This window comes from Stegodyphus dumicola, chromosome 4, assembly GCF_044657685.1.
Source record: "Stegodyphus dumicola isolate Sdum_Otavi_A_Nest chromosome 4, ASM4465768v1".
Lineage (NCBI taxonomy): Eukaryota > Metazoa > Arthropoda > Arachnida > Araneae > Eresidae > Stegodyphus > Stegodyphus dumicola.
The window spans coordinates 52532475-52550441 of NC_140771.1; the positions used below are offsets into that span (position 1 = coordinate 52532475).

Below are 17967 nucleotides of genomic sequence, written 5' to 3' on the forward strand. Positions count from 1 at the left end.
TTTTAATTTCACTTCAGCGCTAAATAAAACACCTCGTCATTGAAGAAACAATCATTTTAGCATAAATTTGTGTGATCAATAATTTGGCTCCGTATGTGCGTATCTGCTTCGCATACATCTCAAACCAAAACATTCTGCATAGAAACATCTCTGATTTTACACCTACTAATATTTCATATCCCTGATGCCAACCTGCCGAATCATTATTTATTATATTTTGCCTTCATCACAGGATGTTTATCAACACATGACAACTTGAGTAATGACTCATGCAGCAAAACATAACCACTTTTTTAATATTAATAATTGAATAACAAAGAATAGGGTAGTTTTTTAGACATTATGCTTGGCAATGATTATAAATTTAAGTTAAATGTGCTAAGAAATGTTGACGAGGAAAGATTTAACAAAAATAGATTTTGTTAATGATACTCATAGCTGAAAAGATTACATGTGCTACTTGAATTAAGAATAACTGATTTGTTATTCACATAAACCCAGAACCGGCACCAGAGCTCAGATGGCAGAGTTTAGGGAAGACAAAATTTTTGGAATCTAGAGAAGTACCGAGCAAAAAAATAAAGGGATGACAAAATTTTTAGAATTTAAGGAAAGCACTGGGACCTAAAACTTGGGGGGTGGGGGCAAAAACTTAGAATTTAAGGAGACGCTTGGTAGCAAAATTTAGGATTTGCAGAGACTGCGTTAAGCGGTATAGTATCTAGTGTCGGCTCACGAATAAGCCTCAAGTATATGTGGGAATTTGTTTATTCAAGACTCAGATAAGCCTTAAGCATGTACAAGAAATAGACATAAGTGTAATAAATAACTAAATTAATACAATTCAGGCTTAATTGTCTCGCTGCTGACAACATTTAGCAGAACAACTTGTCTTTCATCACCAATCTCATGATACATAGCCAATAAAGTATAGCGGACGCTATTAAGCTGGGCTAAAATTATATTTTATTGATTCCAAGGAATTTCAGTTAATAAAGCAGATTGCACTGTTCCTTAAATTTCTGATTTGAGCCAGCTTATTATTTTGTGCATACTGTTATTACAGTCAAAAGTCGTTAATCCGGACTCGTAAGGACTTCTGCGATTCCGGATTATAGATCATCAGTTTAAATCTGGTAAGATGGCATGCAGAAATTATAAAATTAAAAATATGAAACCGTAATTTATGAAATAAAGAACAATTATGATCTAAAGGGTATCAAAATTTACAAAAAAAAAAAAAAAAAAAAAGCTTAATATTTATTTGTTTACTTTATTAAACATTTCTTTCAATGTAAGTTGTTTAAGCTGCTTCGTTTTATGTGATAATACTTTCTCTTTAATTCTATAAACAGACATAATTTCTTGTTGAGTTACAAAGTTCCGCTGTTCAAGTCCTATAATTGCTGTGTCGAGAATACCGACTAATTTGTCAATCGAAATTTTTTCATTTTCAATAACCTCTGTTACTTTCTTCGCTATCGGAAGCGAATTATAATGACGAGGAATTTGATTTAAATCATATCAAAGACGGAGTACATCGATATGAAATACTACATTTAGTAAGGAATTATAAGCCAAATAAAATAAAAACATCTGCCCTGAAGATAAGGATAGTGCTGACAGATCAACTTCCAGTTCATTGCGCCGTAGCGTTAAAGATAAACAAAGTTTAGATAAACAAAGGATATGCCTGTATCCAATTTTTGCAGCAATTCCACTTTTTGTTTAATGGATTTCGAAACATACTTTCGCTTTGTAGATCCTTTACATATTAGTAAATATATATCAGAAATTCTATTTGACATAATAGAAAGTTCAAGCTTACTTTTATAAAATTGCTCTAACAGTCTGCAAAAAATAATAAGCCGAATCCAATTCGAAGATTAAGGAACAACGCAATATCCAACATTAACTGATTTAGATAATTTTTGCTTAGCTTATACCATCCGTTATACATTAAACGCGCATTTGTAAACGTATTTTGCGCACACGCACATGCGTATTCGCAGCTGTAAAGGTCTTACGCGTGCATGCGTCAACATGACGCATGTGCAGAAAGTTTGTAACTTTGAGGTCCGTATTATAGATCATTCCGGATTATGGGTGTCCGAATTAACGACTTTTGACTGTATTACAGCAGTTTTGGGAAAATTAAAGCTTAAACTTTCAATTGTGTTGAAAAGATTTTCAAATTTTGGAGCTTCAACAGGATGTACATGTTTAACATTAAACAAAATGTGGAATTGCTGCAAAAAATGGATAAAGGTATATCCATTTCAAAATTAAGCTAAAAGTTTGGCGTTAGAAAGTCAACTTTATATGACATAAGAAAACAGAAAAAGGAAATTTATTATTATTATTATTATTTTTTTTTTTTTTTTTGGTTTCTGACCCCCACTCTCAATGAATAAAAGAAAAATTATTCTTTATGCTAAAGTGATGATCATGACAGTGTGATGATTGAATGGGTCAGATAGCATTGCAGCGAGAGCATGCCATTGACAGGTGCAATGCGGATGACTCAAGCCATTAGCTTTGGACCTGTCAGAATGACCCAGCAGATGAATTCATTGAACTCATTAGTGAAAAGTTATCTCCAGAACAAATTTACAGTGCTGATTAAACTAGTCTTTTCTGGCAATATATACTGAGAAATATCCTGGCAACCTCTACAGAAAAGGCTCCAACTGCTGTCAAAGATTCCAAAGAGAGATTAACAATTTTAGAATGTACGAATGCTGCAGGAACGCACAAGTGTAAACTTTTCATAATCAGAAAGCATACATGAACTCGAGCATTTAAAGGAATGGAGATTTTCCCCATTATATATGATGCCGATAAAAAAGCATGGTTCGCACAGCATTAAAGAATGATTGGTTTGAAAATCATTTCATACCCAAGGCTCAGCAACATTTGAATTCGGATGGTTTGATGATGCAAAAATTTCTCCAAATTGTATGTCATTCATTCAACCTGAAATGCAAACGTGTGCTGAAATGCAAATAAAGTAGCATTTTAAAAATCCGTGTAAATTAATTAAAAATTATTGAGCAATGGCAAGACCATTAAAGAATTTTTAAAATATCTTATCATTAATTCTGCTCTATGAAGAATTGCAAGATCATGGGAGGATGTCTCCAGATACAGTCAAAAGTCTCTAATTGGGACTCGTCTGGACTTCAGTGATTCCAGATTATCGATTTTTCCGGATTATAGGTCATCAGTTTAAATCTGGTAAGATGGCATGCAGAAATTATAAAATTAAAAATATGAATCCGTAATTTATGAAATAAAGAGCAATTATATTATCTAAAGGGTATCAAAATTTACAAAAAAAATGCCTAATATGTATTTGTTTACTTTATTAAACAGTTCTTTCAACGCGCGCTTGCGTAAAGCGTACATTACGCATAGTCGAAATTAGAAAATTTGCAACCAGAAAACTATTTGATGTGTATTCATGATATTTATAATGACGAGAAATTTGATTTAAATCATATCAAAGACCGAGTACATCGAGATGAAATACTACATTTAGTAAGGAATTATAAGCCAAATAAAATAAAAACATCTGCCCTGAAGATAAGGATAGTGCTGACAGATCAACTTCCAGTTCATTGCGCCGTAGCGTTAAAGATAAACAAAGTTTAGATAAACAAAGGATATGCCTGTATCCAATTTTTGCAGCAATTCCACTTTTTGTTTAATGGATTTCGAAACATACTTTCGCTTTGTAGATCCTTTACATATTAGTAAATATATATCAGAAATTCTATTTGACATAATAGAAAGTTCAAGCTTACTTTTATAAAATTGCTCTAACAGTCTGCAAAAAATAATAAGCCGAATCCAATTCGAAGATTAAGGAACAACGCAATATCCAACATTAACTGATTTAGATAATTTTTGCTTAGCTTATACCATCCGTTATACATTAAACGCGCATTTGTAAACGTATTTTGCGCACGCGCACATGCGTATTCGCAGCTGTAAAGGTCTTACGCGTGCATGCGTCAACATGACGCATGTGCAGAAAGTTTGTAACTTTGAGGTCCGTATTATAGATCATTCCGGATTATGGGTGTCCGAATTAACGACTTTTGACTGTATTACAGCAGTTTTGGGAAAATTAAAGCTTAAACTTTCAATTGTGTTGAAAAGATTTTCAAATTTTGGAGCTTCAACAGGATGTACATGTTTAACATTAAACAAAATGTGGAATTGCTGCAAAAAATGGATAAAGGTATATCCATTTCAAAATTAAGCTAAAAGTTTGGCGTTAGAAAGTCAACTTTATATGACATAAGAAAACAGAAAAAGGAAATTTATTATTATTATTATTATTATTTTTTTTTTTTTGGTTTCTGACCCCCACTCTCAATGAATAAAAGAAAAATTATTCTTTATGCTAAAGTGATGATCATGACAGTGTGATGATTGAATGGGTCAGATAGCATTGCAGCGAGAGCATGCCATTGACAGGTGCAATGCGGATGACTCAAGCCATTAGCTTTGGACCTGTCAGAATGACCCAGCAGATGAATTCATTGAACTCATTAGTGAAAAGTTATCTCCAGAACAAATTTACAGTGCTGATTAAACTAGTCTTTTCTGGCAATATATACTGAGAAATATCCTGGCAACCTCTACAGAAAAGGCTCCAACTGCTGTCAAAGATTCCAAAGAGAGATTAACAATTTTAGAATGTACGAATGCTGCAGGAACGCACAAGTGTAAACTTTTCATAATCAGAAAGCATACATGAACTCGAGCATTTAAAGGAATGGAGATTTTCCCCATTATATATGATGCCGATAAAAAAGCATGGTTCGCACAGCATTAAAGAATGATTGGTTTGAAAATCATTTCATACCCAAGGCTCAGCAACATTTGAATTCGGATGGTTTGATGATGCAAAAATTTCTCCAAATTGTATGTCATTCATTCAACCTGAAATGCAAACGTGTGCTGAAATGCAAATAAAGTAGCATTTTAAAAATCCGTGTAAATTAATTAAAAATTATTGAGCAATGGCAAGACCATTAAAGAATTTTTAAAATATCTTATCATTAATTCTGCTCTATGAAGAATTGCAAGATCATGGGAGGATGTCTCCAGATACAGTCAAAAGTCTCTAATTGGGACTCGTCTGGACTTCAGTGATTCCAGATTATCGATTTTTCCGGATTATAGGTCATCAGTTTAAATCTGGTAAGATGGCATGCAGAAATTATAAAATTAAAAATATGAATCCGTAATTTATGAAATAAAGAGCAATTATATTATCTAAAGGGTATCAAAATTTACAAAAAAAATGCCTAATATGTATTTGTTTACTTTATTAAACAGTTCTTTCAACGCGCGCTTGCGTAAAGCGTACATTACGCATAGTCGAAATTAGAAAATTTGCAACCAGAAAACTATTTGATGTGTATTCATGATATTTATAATGACGAGAAATTTGATTTAAATCATATCAAAGACCGAGTACATCGAGATGAAATACTACATTTAGTAAGGAATTATAAGCCAAATAAAATAAAAACATCTGCCCTGAAGATAAGGATAGTGCTGACAGATCAGCTTCGAGTTCATTGCATGCCGGGATGTTCCCCCCCTTCCCTGTCTGTCTGTAGAATTAAAGAGAACATATTAGCACAAAAAACAAAGGAACTTATAGAACTTACATTGAAAGAGATATTTAATAAGTAAACAAATAAATATTAAGTTTTTTTTTTGTAAATTTTGATATTCTTTTGATCATATATGCTTCATTGCTTCATAAATCACGATATCATATTTTTAATTTTTATAATCTCTACATGCCATCTTATTAGATTTAAAAAACTGATGACCTAAAATCCAGAAAAATCCCAAATCTGGAATCACCAAAGTCCCAACAAGTCCAGATATTGTATTTCCATAGCCTTTGAGTATTTTAGTTATTTCCCAAGTAGACTTTGATAAATAAAAAAGGGGTGACATGTTCGTTCATACATGACGATGTAAAAGGAGCTGATGTGCTTGCTTAGAAAATTATTTCTTGAGACTGTTGTAATGAACTATTATTCCATATCTCTAGGCAACCAGGCTGATCTGAGGTACTATGTCTGTGTAAGTAGAACAACAAAGTGTTCGACGTTTGGTCTGTGAGAAAGAGATTGGAAGCTCTGCCAGTAAGATAAAGTATGGAGATTTTTTTTTGTCTGTTGAGGTCAGGTGTGACGGATCCGTCATGACCTATTTTTGCAGTCTCTGAACATGTCACCAACTTGGATATCTATTAATATTTCTAAATTTGTGCAAATTAAAATTTATGTCGACGTGTTCGTATGTTTTGACAGTGACGTAAATAAAAGATTGATGTTTCACTAAGGCTATCTTTCTTGAATCTGGGATATTCACAACATCACAGTATGTCTATCAGTTAATAAAAGTCATTCATCATTTTTTTTATATATTCCTGTCATTTAAATTAACGCATATTATTGTGACAAACAGCTTCATGCCATATATAATATTTATAAGGAAGCATTAATGTATTATTGCAGCAAGTCACTGCCAGATTTTTTTAAAGTATTGTAAATATTTCTGGCACAAAATTACATTGTTGGCCATAACTGATGTAAAAAGACACATAATCAAAGATTTGTTTATATGGGTCGCACTGGTAAATATTAAAAGAATCATAGTTTTTTGCTTGAAATATACTTCATATTTCTGTGTGCAGAATCAAAAAATTGTTTAGATTGTGACATGAATGTTCCAGAAATGCAATTCAAATTGAATGATTTAGGTTGCACTGAAGCAAAAGTATCATATATTTAATGTTTACTAAAATTGTGTAAGAATTTATTTTTGACTCCAACAAGAACATTTCTTTAAATTTTATGTAGAAGAATAAGTATTCAAAAAATAATAAAAGGAAAAGATATCAACTTGATCATAAAATATTCTAACTAAATTCAGCTTTATAAAATTTTTTTATACTGTGATATTTTATGAGATAAAATACATCTAGAAGTAAAAGAAATATTTTATATTAATGTGTAAGTCATACGTAAAAATGATTAAAAGGCCATTGTGTGTATTGCCCAGTGTAATGCTGTAGTCAGTATACATATTGGCTGGATATTATATGTAATAACCTCATTTATTTCATTTCTGTAACTTAAGCAATTAAAATCAGTAGTTTCATTTTGGTAAACTTTGCATTCTTATTGCAGTGTTACATAACACAGAATTTATAATATTCACAGATCTAGAAGTTGACGTTCACCATCGTGAGAGTTCTGGTAGTTCTGGTGCTGCGTCTGTCAAGCAAAGTGTGTCAGAACCTGCACAGCAGGAGAAAGAAGGAAAAGATGGGCTTGCTTCAAGTCTTGTTGCAGAAGTTTTGCAACAAGGTGTGAAAATATGTGTATTTTGTAATGTTAAATCTTGTATACTTCTCTGTAATTTTTTTTTCCCCCGTACTTAAGTTCCCTTTTCAATACCATATGCTCTTCTTTCGAGTACATCGTTTGTTATTCAAGTAAAATTAGTTGAGAATATTTTAACAAAAGTTTTTTTCTTGTAGTTCCTTTAATCTGAAATTATTTTTGTCTGTGTAATTTTTAGATATAGTATTTTATAACACATAAACAGCATCATAAACTTGGCTCCAAGTTTATCACACAAAGTCATGTATAATGTGGCAGAAGTGTTTATATTCATTTGTATAATAGCAGTTTTTATTCTTATGCTTAACTTGTGCTTTATTTAATTTCACATAATGGTTTAGTATGTAATAAACAGCTGTGATTTAATAATTTGTAGAGTTATTAGGATTTTTTATGCACAAAAAAGTGCAGTGCCCTCACCAGGACTCAAATCCTGAACCTTTTGAATAAACATCGAGTATGCTTCCAGTTACACCACAAAGGCACGTGGAACAGAGGGAGAAAATGCCTTACAAATTAATTTTCTTGAAAACCTCATTGCATTACAATTTTTTTGTCTTCCGATGCATTGAGAAGGTTTATCTATATAACCATCCTGCAGGACATTAAAAAAAATATTTTATAATTAAATAGCTCTTGAACTCTCATTAATCATAGACTTGTAGGTTCAATTTAAGGAATGATTCTAATTAGTTTTCAGATTATGATAGTTTTGATCACATGGTATCTTTTTGTTAAAATATACAAGGTGTGACACAAAAGAAATGAGACTAAGTATGTAGCTTGAAAAATAGAGTGGAGTTGGCAACAGCTGTTTTGGTGATGTCATGTCACACACGTTCTCTATCCATGAGGCCAGTTTCGATTTAACCGACCACGCCAGTGGGGATTACTGCGTCATTGAGTGAACACATGCAACTGCATTCTGCCAGAAAAATGTCTAATGTTAAAGCTGAACAGCGAATCAACATCAAGTTTCTTGTGAAACTTAAGAAATCAGCCATGGAGGAAACATTTTAAATGTTAACTGAGGCTTATGGAGATGAAACTTTGTCTCATGCACGTGTGTTTGAATGTCATAAGTGGTTTTCAGGGTGAAGGGACAGTGTGGAAGATGATGAACGGGGCGCCTAGCACGTTCATAATGATTGAATGGGTGCTCAATTGTCAGACTGTTAATCAACACTACTACATTAAAATATTAAAAAACTTCATGAAAAAATTATGAAAAAAATGGCCACCATTGTGGATGGCTGTTGCACCAGGACAGTGCACCCTCTCACATGGCCCTATCTATCAAGAGTTTCTAACCAGCGAAAACATTATTGTCATGGGGCATTCTCCTTATTCACCTAATTTGGCTCCATGCAACTTTTTTTTTTTTACTTTCTTAAAGTTAAATCGTGCTTAAAGAGAATCCATTTTACCTCAGCTGAAGAGGTTCAGGAAAAAATGGAGAATCTCCTGAAGAGTCTTCCAAAAACCTTGTTCCAGAACTGTTACCAAGCAATGGCAGCACCGAATGCAGAAGTGTGTGAATGCTGAAAAGAACTGCTTTGAAGGTGATAATGCCACTGAAAACTGATTCTGTAAGTACAATGATTTATTGGAACAGTCTCATTTTTTATGTCACACCTTGTCTGTAAAATGAAAATTTTGATATTGTCATCGTTTTATGTAGAAAATTCAAATTAGAAAGTTGTTCCATACTTTACTCAAAATATTTGTAGATGGAGGGATGCTAGTTTTTGTATTATGCAAAGTTGGCCCTAAAAATAACTGCCACAATAATACAACTTTAACCACATTCATCTGGTGCTAAATGTATCTGGTTTAGGGGCTGATATAAAATTTTAATGTTTGATACAAATTTCAGGTTTTAGCATTTCTATAAATAGGAATTTAAAGCTCATGCTTCTAGTTGTGATTTTCTGTCATAAAAGATTTCTTTAAGAAATTTGAATTAAAAAACAAAACTCCCTTTAGGAATATTTATTTGATTCTCCAGAAATTTCATTATTAGTATGTGTGAAGTTATTATTTCTGTGAAGAATGTATAATAATTTCAGTCTTGTATAATTCTGTTAAAAGATATCTGATGGTGGAAGTTATTGTAGTCTGAAAATTTATATTTTTATTTCCTAAACTGCAACCCATGGGTATGTGACGAGTAGCTTAAGTGATTAAACGACATCTATGTGGAGAAATTCAAGTGTCATTTTAATTTCATAGAAATAATTAAGACATTGATTTTTTTTACCTTTGGCAATTTAGATATTCAGCATTCATCTATATTATTACCATGAATATTTATGTGTTTCATCAGATGTGAACATAGTGTATTTGTAGCACTCATGGCCAAGATAATCCTTCCAGTAGAGTCTTGGAAAGCAACTGATTCTAGTTATGCTGGCATAAGCTGATTTATGTCTGTTTTTAGAAATCAGGCCTTGTATTAGGACTGAGATGATTCCCATGAGAGCACAACAAGCTTAACTGGATTAACGTCAAAAATAATTTTGAATGTTATTGAGAATATCTACTTGAGAAATGCATTAAGATTGATAGTGACTATATTCAAAGGTCTGTTGTTTCTAAGCTTTGTGATCTTGAATCAGATTGTACTTTCAGTCTATACATTTTATAGTGGCTAAGAGGAAAATTGTTCATGTTGTTTTGCCGTATTTTAGTTGTCTTATTTTAGTTGTCTGACCTAATCAGAACACGTCTGAATTTTATTGTGGCAATGAGTGTGAAATCGCCTCTGCCATTGGCATGGACTTTGAGCCCATATAGGTGATCATATAAGTATGACTTTGGCCAGTTTGACCCAGTTTTGATGAAGAGCACCCCAGAGGAGGAATCCAAGGGTCTTCCAAATTATATTCTTTTTACCGTATGTGATGAAGGAGATACAAAAATTTTTAGCTTTTCTTATGGTCAATAAATGTAAAATGCTGGAATTATATGTATGCATATTGCTTTGAGTAATTATCGCTATTGCAGTCAATCAATGCTGTATATGATTGTAGAAATCATAAAAGTATGCAGTGGAAGAATTAACTTAGTACTAAATGCAGAAAATTTTGCTGCAAAATATCCAGTGATGGAAGGCTTATTAAGTTTTTTTAAAAATGTTTATTAATGGAAGAAAATTTAAGTTACAAGTTCTCATATAAACATAAGTATGGGTAATTACCAAATGTATGTAAAAGTTTACTAATTGTATTATTTTTTCATTAATATTTTGTTAGTTGCAGCATCAGAAGGCAGGTCATGGACTGCAGATATTGGCAAAAATAATATGCAAGAGATGACCACTCTCATATCTGCTCTCTCAAATAATAATGCTTCACAAGATCAAATAGGTATATCTGTTTAAGTTAATCATGCTGTTTAATGACCAATTATGATACCTAAATGAGTATTTAAGTTTTTAGTTAAACAGGAAAATGTATATTTTTTTTTTCCTTTATCACACCGATACTTGGTAACAGAAATAAATCCTAAGCAGAAAATTATATTTTGCACCATTTTGATCACCATAAAAATTAAAAAAGTATTTAGAGATTCCCATCACTATTTCTGTCAAATAAAGTGTCGCCAAACTGTAGCCCTGTTCACATTCAAATGTCCTCCACACGGCTGCTATTAGTAAGAGAGGAAAAAGGAGACATGAAAGATTTTTGTCTTTTGGAAGCATTCTATAGCTCTACCATCTTCCACCCCTTTATCATAAGCCACTGGGAACAGTGATGTCACAAAACTGAATTGGATTGCCTGATTTATAATGTTTAGACTTTTTTAATGTTGTTCATTTCTAAAGATGCTACCAAAAATTTCATAAGATTTCTTAAAGAGTTATGCTTTATTATTATTATTAATAAACATTTATGTAGCTCACTTGTGTTTGTCTTATGTAAAAAGTTTGCATTGATTTTTAAACTACTTCCTGATAAGCTATCTAGTTTTAAATTTATACTTACACTATTTGTGGATGACAATACACTAAGATGCAGTGATATTTTCAAAATTCAAATAATTTTTTTTAAAGTTTAATATTGAAATGATTTATTGCTTATATTTTCATTTAATGAACTAACTCAAAATCTCAGAATTTTATAGTTTGTATCATTGGTTAGAGCAGGAAAAAATATCTTTTAAATGAAATTAAAAGTTTTAAAATTTAAAGGTAATGTGATTTATTGAATGCATCTTTGTTCTAAGAAGAATCTGAAAATCTCAAAATTTTTGTTTTTGCATTTTTAGATAGCACAAGAAGGCAGAAAACTTTTAAATGAGGTTTATATGAGATTTTACTTTGATGAGATATGATATGTAATTTATTTTCTCCCTTCTTTTTTTAAAACCTTTGAATTTTTTCATCATTCAATATAAAAGAATTGTTGAGAAAAAATGGTGATTATTCATTCTTAAATAAGGATTTTTGAATTGATAATTTGATTGACAACATCCCATTGAGACTAAAAAGATGGAAGTAAAAAATTAAAGGAAAGCTTTTATTAAATGCTCATAAAATAATTAATGTACTAAAAGGAATAAAAGAATTTATCATACACTTTTAATAGAAAAATTCTCAGGTGTACACCACATGACTTCCTTGTATAAAATATTAAATTATATGCATTTTTCCTGCATGTCATTTAAACTTATTTCCTTGAATTTCATTAGATTTCTCATTCAATTAATTCAGTTTTCACTTTGCAACAAGACAAAAATACATAAAACCTCAAAATATCTTTATTAAAAATTGAAAAATATAAAATACCAAATGCAGTTAAAATAATTAAAAAACAATTTTTACAATTAAAATTAGAGTTTCTACGCAAAAATAAAATATTCGACCAGCGGGCAAGAACGCATATTTTTTTTTTCTTAACCAAACTGAAAGTTTACTTTTGGCCCCACTCTGCAAAAAGAAACAAAGTGCAGAAACTGACTTAATTCATTATTCAGCTAAGTTTCAAATGTAAAAAAAATGGCTACTGTGGTAAAAAAATTAGTCTTGGCCACACTTAAACAACTTTTAAATTAAAATTGTAAAAACAACCTTGTATTTAGCATAAGTATAATGAAACACTCATTCGATTTTGAGGGCAGCTAAAGGTCCCTCCTTATCATAAGAAAGAAATACCTAGAAAGAAGAAAATAAAGAAAAAATAAAGAAAACTAATTTTTCTTGTCCTTTATGCTTGATCAGATAGCCTGGCTCAGTAAAAGTAGGCGGCCAGTGCAACTCTGATTAAAAAGCCAGTTATAACCACGTGCAGTGCTGATAAGGATCACGTGTTTCTGAGACTCCTTTTCCTTTATTTTCTTCTTTCTAAGTATTTCTTTCTCCTGATGAAGTGGGACCTTTAGCTGCCCTCAAAATCGATTGAGTGTTTCATCATACTTACGCTAAATACAAGGTTGTTTTTACGATTTTGATTGTCACATTAGCGTGTTTCTCTTCTAGTCTAACTTTTAAATTGTTGATAATTCTACAACTATTGCATGCAAATTAACTAAAGCATAAAAACCATAACCAGAATGTAAGAACAACATAATTCAAACATTTTTAAAGCAAAAAGTGCACAATTTACAAACATATAAGAATAAAGAAACTGATCACTGAGCCGAGTAACAGAGTGGATATATATATACATATATTTATATACTTTTGGTGCATAAGATTGTGAGAAAAATGTGAGGTGCGAATCTACATTTTATAGCATTCCTATATGCAAAATTTCAACGTTCTGAGGCCACTCATTTTTGAGTTATGCCAGATATGTACAGACAGCATGAAAATTTCTCTTCAGAATTCATTTTAAATCAGTTTTATAATTTTTTTTGGGAAAAAGTCCTTTATTCAGTCCTTACGTATGAATGTCACGCAAAAATATCGTTAAATTGCATTCAATAGCGATCAAAATGGATATTTTCGTTGAAATATGATGCCTGAAGTTTTTTGCGGTTACAATACTTCCTTTTTACTTCGTACAAGGAAGTAAAAAGAAAAAGAAACACCTCCTGAGTGGGGGGAAAAAATGAACTTCAACTATATTTTCTAAAGTGTAAATTATCTCCTGCTACTTGACAATTTTGTTTGTTTGAAAAAGAAACACCTCTTGAGTGTGTGTGTGGGGGAAATAACTTAATTTACACATTAATTTTCTAAAGAGTAAATTATCTCCTGCTGCTTGACAATTTTGTTTTCATGCAAAATTGCACCTTTTAAAGAAGCAATGGACAAAAGGCTATGTTTGTGATCTCTCTGAAGAAAATTATTTTTATTCAGTTCCAAAAAAATGTTGTGAAAGCCATGATTTTTCGGTATCTAAAGCAACGATAGATAATATTGTCAACAAGAAAGTTAAAAAAAGTCAGGTGTTGACTTCAAGGTGGAAAAGGGGTTCAAAATACATCCAAGAAAAAACTGGAATGTTGCAAATCTAAGAACTTTAATGTTAAAAAAAAATCTGCGAAGTCAAAGGACAATTGAATAATTATTAACCCTTTGACTACGAATTAAAAAAAAAGAATGAAAAGAAAAAAGAAATCTGAAAAGTTTCAGATTTTAAATTACATTTAAAGGGGCTTTTTTTTTAATGTTTTGTGTGTTATCTTTATTTAGTAAATATCATGTTCTTTGCACTTAAACCATAAAATTCAGTTCCACGGCAGTGTCGCAAAATAATTTTAAAATGAGCATATCTTTAGAATTTTCAATATGCAGTTCTGCATGCTGAAGATACTAAAAAGTCCCCCTCTTCCCCATATAGTGTTGCCATTTCTCGCTTTTAAATCATTGAGTTTGTTACCCAAAAATTCGTTAAAGTTTTACAAAATATTAAATCAGTAATAAAACAAATTTCAAATTTGGGCTTTCAAATGCACCTATTCGCAGTAGGATCACGTCATTCAAAATTGGATGGCTGTAGGTACCGTTGTTTTATCACAATGCGAGAAACATACATACATACATTTATGCAGATTCTTCATTATTTAATTTCTTCAAATATAATACAGGGTGATAGTATGGTAGGGATTTGAAAAGTGATACAGCCTTTTTAAAGTTTTCAACACAAAACGAAAACAATAGTCCTTCAGAGACAAAGTCCCTTTGGACTAAAAATTACCCTGTTTTCTATCCAAGTGAACAAAATGTGTCATAAATAACATAAATTTAGCATTTGGGATTTTTTTGACAAACGGTTTTCAAGCCAAAGGCTGGAACACATACTAGTAGTCCCAGCCGTAGTTAATGGTGGGAGACATATGCCCCACACATATGTTGACTTACTATAAGCACACCTGTTATTCTGGAAAACTTTATTATGTGAAATAAATTTTACATCTTATGGTACAGGGTGAAGGATTTTTTGCATAACCCAACATTACACATTGGACAACTCGTATTTTTTTTTCTTTTCTCTTTGTTCATTTGTGTAATTTGTGTACAACGAGCACAGCGGCATCTTGTTTTTTTCAGCTACTGGGAGATGATCCCCATCATTCAGGAGATTCTAATTACTTTTTAACACAGCAGTAATTTTTAAATTTTTAGTGGAACATATATGACCCGATAGTAGCCAAAAGGTTAAAATGCTCACTGTCAATTGTAAACAAGGTGATTAATGCTGATTTAAATCTTAAAAAGGCGAAAAAACATAAGGTGTGTCGTCTTTTTCCATGACATATCGCCAAAAGCACTCTGCAGAATTCTCTATTGAAACAATTACTCGAACAAAAACGGAAAAATGTTGTCACAATAGATGAATCTTGGATATATTTAAATGATTGCAATAAAAGGAGATTCATTTATTATCATCAAAGAGGGAAAAAAATTTAGAACATGGTTTTTTTCCCCAAACTCCACAAAAAGACACTGAGAGTGCAGAAACTGACTTAATTTACTATTCAGCTAAGTAATGTAAACAAAAATGGGTGCTGTGGTAGAAAAATTAGCCTTAGCCACACTTAAGCAACTTTTAAATTATTGATAATTCTACAACTATTGCATGCAAATTAATAAATCATAACCATTAGGTAAGAACCTCCTGCATAGCATAAAAATCATAACCAGGAGGTAAGAACATTATAATTCAATAATTTTTAAAGCAAAAAATGCACAATTTACCAACATATAAGAATAAAATAAACTGAGCTCATGGAGCCGAGTAACAGAATTCGTATATTTATATACTTTTGGTGCAGTTGACTGCAACCAAAAGGGGAGGTGTGCAACCACATGTTATAGCAGTTCAATGTACAAAATGTCAACATCTTGATGCTACTCATTTTTTAGTTATGAGATACATACATACATACGAAAAAATTTCATTTGAATCCATTTAAAAATTTTTTTTTGCAACCTGTTTTGGGAGAAAGAGCCCTTTATTCTTCCCTTACATACAGATGTCGTGCAAAAACATCGTTAATTTGCATTCAGTAGCGGTCAAACTAGATATATTCGTTGAACTATGACACTCGAAAATTTTCGCTATTACAATAATTCCTTTACTGTATACAAGGAAGTAAAAAAGGATTAAATATTTTTTTTTTTTTGCAAAATTTATTTACGATTTCACATTATGAATAATGCAAGCAAGGATACCAAAATAATGAAATTGAATTATCAAATTGCATTGTCAAGTGTATAAGCTACTATCTTGATAAATTTATTAAGGGTGCTCCATGCTTTTATTATAAATTATATAAAATTGTAATGTATTTTGTTGAGAATATTATTAAATGTGTTGTTTCCATTAAACTATTTGATATATTATTTTTCTCTTTTTAGTTTATAAATAATTTTATTAGTTTTAAGTAAAAGTTTTTTAATTTTTTTCTCCTAGAATTATTTTTGAACCTATAATTAAGTATGCATTGTTTAGAGGACAGCTTCCTATTTCATCAAAGGAGGTGGTTTCAAAGGAAATTTATATTCCTTTTGAAACATTAATAATAATCACTAAAACTAACATATCTAGAGAGACATTACCGTTAATTTGTTGCATTGCAGGTGATATATATGCCTCAGCACTTTGATTTAAAAAGTATTTCTTATATATTCAGCCACAGTTAAACTTGTAGATATTTCTTTATATGCTTTGGTATTATGTATGAGTAATACCATCTAATCATTTTTGAACACTATTGCATTCCCACATATTTATCAATGTGTTAGATAATTTTGCTGATACTGTGTGTGATCAGCTGCATGTCAGCCATGTTATTTACTAGAATTGAATGAACCATGCAATTCAGTGTAGTAAATTTTCCTCATTTGCCGTGTTTTCAAGAGGCAGGAACATTCTACCTCCAATTTGACAAGCAATTAATGCTTCTTTGTCATGTGAATAGGACATGTTAGAAGTACCGGTTTACCACCAGTTGAATATGGTTTTGTGAATGGTCTTAAATGATTAAGACCAGTAATGGGTAAGCTTTATAAGATCCTCATAAGATCTCCGTCTTGGTTTTTTTTGTCGCTTGGATTTATCCTTGATAAGCCAGTTTAGGTTTTATAGAGAATAATATAATCTTTCTATGTTTTACCCTCACATTTTGAAAAACTGATTAAAACTTGGGATATACCTTCACCAGAATGGCACACCATGAAATATTTTCAAAATTAATAGTCTGTTCTTTCAAACTTCCACTGGCATGACTTATTAAGTTTGTCAGGATTTGTGCTAATTTTATGGTCCACAAAAAAGTGTATGGGAGGAGCTCATTTAAGTTTAAAATTTAGATTTAGCTTATCAGATTATTCCAAATTCTCAACAAATTGATTCCAATTAATTGTTGATGGGTAATTGACTAAACAATGCATCTTCAGCAGATCTTGTTTGTGTCTAGTAATCAATTTAAAGCTAGCACAATATTTTATTTAGTGGAGAATTAAAATAATATTATTTGTATTTAAAGCCAAAAATGTGCTTTTTTTACTATTTTCTCTTAAATTAATTTTCATTTTCTGTATTATTTCTCAATGTATTGCTGCATTTTAAAAGAAAGAGGTTCATATTTTCTAACAAAGATCTATGAAAATTATTCTGTATAAGTCATAATTTGATTTCTTAAAAAAATTGAGTGCATACTTAATGTTTAAATACACTTTTCTTAAGAAACAATTTTTCAGTTTTATGTCTAAATAACAAAATAATGAAGTTGTTAATTCTGGCAAATTATTTTTCATTTTATTCTACATAATATACTGTTTTTCATTTATAACTAAAAACTTATTAGTTCGCCCTTTCCCCATAAATGTTAAATCTGGGTGTGCCATATGCATACATGCATGTGTGTGTGTGTATATAAAGTAAAAAATATGAACGTAAGCTTCTAAATTTAATTGTCTATAACCTCTTTTATTTTTATTTAATTTAGGGACTTCATCTATCTATCTTAAAAATAGTGCTATATGTTTAAACTGTGTCATTCAAATTAATCATGCAATTAAGTAATGCCTAATGCAGATACCTCTTGCCCAATCAAATAATTGTAAACC

The 17967-nt window shown here is 31.1% G+C and overlaps 1 protein-coding gene across 3 annotated transcripts in view; it reads left to right on the top strand.

The window, feature by feature from the left end:
• Nucleotides 1–17967, top strand: part of pcx (pecanex) — a 267343-nt gene that overhangs the window by 34367 nt on the left and 215009 nt on the right. For 2 of the 3 annotated variants that reach the window (XM_085814871.1, XM_085814873.1), the window contains exons 4-5: nt 7263–7409; nt 10700–10813. In XM_085814871.1, the coding sequence (XP_085670997.1) occupies nt 7263–7409; nt 10700–10813 (261 nt within the window). The remainder of the gene's footprint in view (nt 1–7262; nt 7410–10699; nt 10814–17967) is intronic. The other variant, XM_085814872.1, reaches the window with a different exon arrangement.